The 7,494-nt window shown below is 42.2% G+C and overlaps 1 protein-coding gene across 1 annotated transcript; it reads right to left on the reverse strand.

Annotated features, from left to right (window-relative positions):
• Positions 1-4,086: 4,086 nt before the first annotated feature.
• LOC122060694 lies at positions 4,087-5,445 on the reverse strand. Its single transcript, XM_042623806.1, has one exon. The coding sequence runs from the start codon at positions 5,443-5,445 to the stop codon at positions 4,087-4,089; it is 1,359 nt and encodes a 452-aa protein (XP_042479740.1).
• Between the last annotated feature and the right edge of the window lie 2,049 nt (positions 5,446-7,494).

The following is a 7,494-nucleotide window of genomic DNA, read 5'->3' on the forward strand; positions in this document are numbered from 1 at the left end:
GGTGCGGTTATGGTTTCAAGTTTTAGACCGATTAGCTAAACGGGTCGGGCCGGTTTTAACCACGGAACTCATTGGTTTCAAACCGAATTGAAACTGTTTAAACCGAACCGTTTAAAACCATTTAAACCGATCCGATTAATCTGTATAACAATTAAATAAAGAAGGGGCAGTAATCCGTATAACAATTAATAATTAAATTAAGTGCCCATTCTGCTTTGGCATGATTTATTGCAATTCAGTTCAAGTTTAGGCTTTAGATCATGAACTTGTAATCTATATATGTTACTGTGTTATTATGTTATCATAGATGGGGTGTTTTGGCTAAACCACCTGTCATTTTAATATTTTATGCTGCAGAAGGCTGGATTTGGATGTTGTATGATATTAGTTCTAAATGTTTGAGAATGGCCATGTAAAGAAATAGTGCTAGATTATCAAATTAAGATATACCATCGTTAATATAGAATCTCTTATTTGTGGTTGCCAATTATTTTTTGATAAGCTTATGATCTTCAGTTTAGAGATAGTTGCAAGTTATAACAAACCGATTGTGAACCGTTTTACAAACCGTATGGAATAAATCGAAACCAAAATCGTTTAAAACCGTGAAACCGGCACCGTTTAGAAATCGTGGAAACCGAAATTGTTTACTAAATGGTCACGGTTTCAGAAAGTGGAACCATTTAGTAAATGGTGCGGTTATAGTTTTAGTCAAATAAATGTGAACCGAACTGATCCGCACCGTTTAAACCGAAACTGAACCGATTAACACCCTCTCTCTCTCTCTCTCTCTCTCTCTCTCTCTCTCTCTCTCTCTCTCTCTCTCTCTCTCTCTCTCCTTCTTTTTCTCTCTTAGTCAACCAAACGATACATGGGGTGGAAGTGTTTAACTTTCCCCCAACTCTGCTTTGTTGTTCTTCACCTCAGCAATATGTGGGTCCCATCCTGACAATTATCCCACCCCACACTCCCCTCTAAACAAACGGGGCATAATTTATTTATTTTTGGTTGATGAAAATCCTACTCACCAAACCTCCAAGGCCTAGCTTTTATCTTTTAGCATTTAGGGCTGAAAGCAATAAAAACCTACGTGGTCACTTTCTAAAAATCTTAGAATCACTAGACTTCGTATGAATGTCAAAGGAAATCATAATGGTATTTTAGATTTATACTTTTTTTTGCTAGAAATCAAAATTGTATTAAAATGGAGAATAAAAAGATATAAGGGGATAGCAAGAAAAAGACCAAAAGCTAAAGAAAGGACCCCACCTTCGGCATTGCCATCAGCAGGGTCCTCCAAAGCTATCTACAGAATCTAAATCTTGGTTTGGAGAAAGAATCCCATCTAATCTCCTCAATAATATGAGTAGGAAATTCCTCCATGGTTCCAGATAATCCTGTTTTTGCAGCTGATTTTGCAAGGTAATCCGCAATTGGATTGGCTTCCCTGTAGCAATGAGAAATCTTCCAGGATATAGAATTGAGGTAGTGCTGTAAAGAGAGCCACTCTTGCAGGGCAAACCAAGGGAGAGACTTGCCTTGAACAGCGGTGACTACTGCCACAGAGTCAGATTCAATCCACAAGTTTGTAATCCTTTGACCCATTGCATGGCGGATACCATGAAGAAAAGTCATGAATTCTGCATAGTAGTTCGTACTGATGCCAAAGAAATGCTTGAAGGAGAATATAACTTTCCCATTGGAATCACGAATGACACCCCCTCCTCCTGCTCGACCAGGGTTTCCCATGGAACTACCATCAATGTTTATCTTTGAGCAGGCGAGTGGAGGCTTGCACCAAATGACTTCAAGAATGGAAGGAGGGTCGCCTGGAACTGCATGCAACCCTAGTTTCCTGCAGCAAAGAAGATCAGCAGTAGTCCGAATGACCCCTTTTAAGTTGAGATTAGACTCCTTGAGCGTTCTCAATATTTTCATGAATAGCAGAGAGGCATCCCTACTCTTACCACCGTGCCATCGATGATTCCTTTCTTGCCAAATAGTGTCGGTCACTATAATTAAACCAGCTGCCCAAGGATCCTTTACGGATAAAATTCTTCGCTTTCGTTTCCACCAGGATATCAAATCAGCAATGGAGGATTGATCCTTCCAAAGAAAACCAAAACAGCTCAAGAAATTTTCCCAAAGGACTCGAGAAACACTACAATTTAAGAAGAGATGGGGCAGAGTCTCAGCATGAAGACCGCACATGATGCATTTGGAGGCTAAAGATATGCCTTTTTTCATAATGATATCATCAGTAGTAAGCTTCTGGTGACACAGACGCCAGCCAAAAGTTGACTGACGAGGAGAGAGGCCTTTCATCCAGACCAGCTCATGCCAAGGAACCTTGGGATTTCGGCGGCGAATATCATTCCAGGCTGAGAAAGTACTGAATTCACCAGAGGTAGAGAGGGTCCAAATACATGTATCTTTTAAGTTGCCTCTCGGGATATTGATGGTTGAAGCAGCTAGAAAAAAATCTTGGAGAAGAGAAGATGAAACCGTGGGGAAGTTCCACTCATAATTGTCAATAAAGGCCGCAACTGTCATGGAGGAAGATGCAAATAACTCCTCTCTCAAACCTGCCTTTTGTTGAAAAGATTCAGAGTCAACCCATCTATCTTTCCAGCAGTTTATGGAAACCCCATTACCCACCACCCATCGCTCTTTGCTAGAGACAAGAGACCACATTCTTCGAAGGCCTGGCCAAATGGTGGAAGATTTATACCCTTTCTTAAGCTCCCCATTTTTCTTCAAAAAACGAGCATTAATAATGCTTGACAGGGCTGATGAAGAGTGTCTTATATTCCATACCTGCTTACAGAGAAAAGCTTTATTGACATCCCTTAGACGCCTAATTCCCAGCCCTCCTTCTTGTTTAGGCTTGCAGATTGAGTCCCAACTAACTGTAACTCCTTTGGCTGTTTCAAGGTCGCCACTCCAAATGAAATTCCTCATCCATCTTTCCATGATGTTCAGTAAAGAGCTAGGCCACCAGTATACAGAGAAGTTGTGGGACGGCATACCAGAAATAACAGATCGAACCAGCTCCACCCTACCAGCCATGGAGAGGAGCTTTCCTTTCCAACCAGCCATCCTTCCTTTAATTTTATCCATCACCGGGAGGAGAGGTTCACGAGTGACTCTACCCTTGAAAATTTCCACTCCCAGATATTTTGTAGGGAACTTGCAGATGGAGATTCCAAGGGTATCAGAGATGAGTTGCTTTCTATCTAGAGACATCTTCCCCAGAAAAAGTTTACTTTTGTTGAGATTGATTTGTTGACCAGAAAACTGCTGATACTTTGTAAGGAAGTCATGGAAATGTCTGACATATTTGATGGAGCCATTTAAAAAGAAGAAGATATCGTCTGCAAAGAGGAGAAAACCTGGCATTTGGACACCACGAGGACCCTTGATGGCTTGTAGTTTCTTGTCTTGAAGCATAAGGCGGATTCCCCTACACAGGACCTCCTCGGCAAGGATAAATAAAAGAGGGGAGATGGGGTCACCCTGACGCAGGCCTCGCTCAACACCAAAGAATCCAACCGGACCTCCATTGAGCAACACTGAAATTCTGGATGTACGAAGAATTTGATGCAACCAATCAATCCAAGTATCAGGGAAGCCAAACTTTTTCAAGACCTTGAAAAGAAAGCTCCAAGATACAGTGTCAAATGCTTTCTGGATATCAATTTTTATCCCCATACCTCCACCTCTTGTACAGTCAAACATGAGATTAGCTAACTCTGAAGCGAGGCTGATATTAGTCTGAATAACCTTGCCCTTCTAAAAGGCGCCTTGCTCTTCTGAAATGAGCTTAGGGAGGAGAGAAGAGAGTCTTGTAGCCATAACCTTGGACAAAATTTTACAGAAAAAATTTGCATGCAAATCGGCCTAAACTTGTCTAGAGAAGTCGGACCTTCCATTTTCGGGATGAGAACCAAGAAGCTATTATTGATACCTTTAGGAAGGGTTCCAGAGCTGAAAAAATTCTTCACAGCACAGCAAACATCAAAACCAATTAGCTCCCAACAATGTCTGAAGAACGCACCAGAGTAACCGTCTGGGCCTGGAGAACTATCAGGGTTGGTCCTGGTCCCAAATTGCATTCTTGATCTCTTGATCATTTGGGATGGCTTCCAATCCTCTAACGTCAAGCTCGTCAAGGATATGGGGAATGCAGTCCAATAGCGATCCATGGTCAAGGGTGGGGCTGGCTTTATGGATAGCCTTATAGTACTCCTCAACATGAACAACCAAATCATCCATACTTGATGTAATTGTACCATTAGTTTTTTGAAGAGAGCGAATCGAGTTCTTCACCCTTCTGATTTTCGCAGATAAGTGGAAAAATCTAGAGTTTCGGTCTCCTTGAGAGAGCCATCTATTTCTTGCTTTTTCTGCCCATAGCTTTTCATGGTCAAGGAGAGCTTTCAAGTATCTGGATTTAGCATCAGCTTCCAAATTAAAAAGATGGTCATCAATACCATAGGAATCTATCTGAGATTGGATTTGCTGAAGATCATCTTTTGCAGCTTTTAATTCCGCATCTAGGTTTGGGAACACTGATCTTGCCCAGCTCCTGAGAATAGGCTTGAGGCGTTTCAGCTTAAGAGCAAGAGAAAAAATAGGATAGCCATCCACAGGTTCACTCCAGGATTTATTGACCACATCCATAAATTCCTCATGGTCCATCCAAAATCGTTGGATGCGAAAGGGGCAATTTGCAGGTTTCCTCATTGAATCCGAGGTAATGCACAGGGGGGAATGGTCAGAAGAAAAACACTGCATCACCTCCTGGGTACAGTCAGGAAAGTGGTTTATCCACTCTTCATTACAAAAAGACCTGCCCAGAATTGCCAAAACATTCCCACGCTTCCTGTTATTCGTCCAAGTAAATTTATGCCCTTGAGAAGGAACTGAAATCAGGTTGCAAGCATCCACAACCGCATTGAACTCAGACGCAGACCCAAGATTAAAGGCGCCCGGACCCTTTTTTTCGTGCGAAAAAAGGGAGGCATTGAAGTCACCTGTCACTAGCCAAGGAGAGGAGCCAATTGGAGTCGCTGCAAGAGCCATCCATAGCTCTCTTCTAGAAGCTTGGAAACAACTCGCATGTACAAAAGTTATGTAAATAGAATTGTTTCTCCAATTTATACACAGTGAAATAAACTGGTCAAACATGGAAATAATAGTTGGTTTGGTGAGAGACCTCTTCCAAATGACCCATAGGTTTGGGTTTTTATTAGTGCGAATATTATGAATAAAGCATGCATCATATCCCAGTTTATTAAAAAATAAAGAAGGGAAAGCAGCTACCTCCACCATTGGTTCAGCTAGACAAACCACATCAGGGTGCTTGTCTAGGAGAATATTGCTGAGAGTTGCACGACCAGCAGCCTTCTTCATCCCTCTGATATTCCAGAAGAGGGCACGCATCATAAACATTTGGAAGAGGCAATACGGTCAGACTTTCTAGTCTGCTCCGTAGTGAACAATTGTTTTCCTTTTTTTCTTGAAACTGTTTCCATGCCATGGTATTGTTCCTTCTGGAGGGCAGCAGCATCAATGGCGCCAAATTCCGGGTAGTGGAGGGTGAGGTGACCATTATCCATAGCACTTGAAGTAATGGAATTGATCACATGATCACTGTGGACAGAGAGTTGACAAGAGCCAGTAACCAGAACTGGATTAGCCGCACAACCTGGAGAAACCAGAACGCCTTGTTCTGGAATTGAGTTAGTCTCAGTGATTTGGTTCACCGTATTGAGTTTGTTTGACCCGTGTAAAGGAACCGAACCATCTCTGTTGCATGATTCATCCAATTGATCTGCAATTGGATTATTCCTCAAATTGGCTGAGGAAAATCCTTCTAAAATAGGTAACTCAATAGCTAAAATCCCCTCTTGCGTATCCAAGTTTCCATACAAAGCTGGATCACAATTATGGGAGATGGTTGGCAATTTTGAATTTGAATTCTTTCCTATTGAGGGCTCGCCACCATTCCTGCCGGAAACCTCCACACCAGCCGCCCCCAAAGACGACTTCTCCACCCAAACAGCCCCAACAACACCATAGGCATCATCCTTGTCTTTGCGTGCGGCATCGGCGATGCGTTTCTCTTTGCAGTTTTGGATGGTATGACCAAGTTTTTTACAAAAACCACACTTTCCCAATGCGTCTTCATATATGATTTTTTGTTTGAACCAAAAAGATCACCTGTTCCAGGTTGTCGCCGTTCAACCTGGATTTCTTCCAACCGCTGCACTGAAGTATCCATCTCCACGAGGACATGAGCAAAGTTCCCTATGGATGCATTTCGTGTTCTTTTATCAATGTCCAGGGGGCGCCCCACGGCTTTTACCATGGAAAGGAGGATCCGCTCGTGCCAATATTCGAAGGGGAGCCCAGGAAATCGAATCCAGACAAGCTTAGAAATAGGAGAGTTATCATGGATATTAAAATCCGGCTTCCACCGCTGGAAGCGAATAAACTGCCGTCCGATCTTGATAGGACTTTGTTTCCAGATGTTTGTCATGTCTTTCTCAGCCTCAAATTGGAATAAAGTGTAGCCTAATCCCATAGGTTTGATAAAAACCTTCTCTTTAAGGTTCCAAGAATTCATAGCTTCCTTCCGAACTTCATCCAAAGAAATAAACCGAAAATTAATTCTGGCCACCAAAGCGAAGCGATATCGGAGAAGACGTTCCTCATAGGCATCTTGGGGAATCACGATTTTAGTGAGATTTCCGGCATGAATAGGTTCATGTAGGTCGGCAACATCAGGGAGAACGCCTCCAACCGCCTTAGAGTAGGATTTCTTAGGAAGGGAAGAAAGGCCAGTATTGCAAACACCCACAATGGGCACAGCAGGTGCAGGCGTGCAACCTGTTCTAAGAATTAGGTGGGGCTGCAGGAAATCTGTAATGAGCCTCTGCTTTGTGCGATCAGGAGGGCGGCCTCCGGCCAGAATCCCAATCTCCTCCACCGCAGAGTTTCTCTCTCTCATAGGCAAAAGTTTTGCTTCACTTATGTGGAGTGGGAAGAAATTTTTTCACCACTTGTGATGGTCCTATCACAAACTTCCATCTCTAGTTGACGAAGTCAAAACTACCCTCTACCTTGTCATTTGATGGTGTTTAGATCTTTGTTATTAAATTCGTGGAATTATTCGTGAATAATTCGGGTGAACAGAATTTTTCCGAATTAAAATGAAAAATTCTGACCGAATCCGAATTAAAAATAAAATTTGGTAAAAATCATGATTTTTTCTAATTGGATTTAAAAACACGAATATATCGGGCCGAACCGCTTTAAACCGAATTATTCGGTTCAAACACACTTTAAAAAAAAAATAAAAAAGTCGAATAACAAAGCCCAAAACCGAAATAGGGTTTTGTTTTTTCTCCTCTTCTTCTCCATTCTCCCAAAATTTCCACCTCTTCTTTCTCACTTCTCCCCCAAATTTCCGCCTCGGTGCCTATTTTC

The sequence above is a fragment of the Macadamia integrifolia genome, chromosome 14 (genome assembly GCF_013358625.1).
Source record: "Macadamia integrifolia cultivar HAES 741 chromosome 14, SCU_Mint_v3, whole genome shotgun sequence".
In the NCBI taxonomy this organism is placed as follows: domain Eukaryota; kingdom Viridiplantae; phylum Streptophyta; class Magnoliopsida; order Proteales; family Proteaceae; genus Macadamia; species Macadamia integrifolia.

Bases quoted from the DNA above. Each gene is read 5' to 3' on its own strand.
- LOC122060694 (XM_042623806.1), bottom strand. From the start codon at position 5,445: ATGCGTGCCCTCTTCTGGAATATCAGAGGGATGAAGAAGGCTGCTGGT.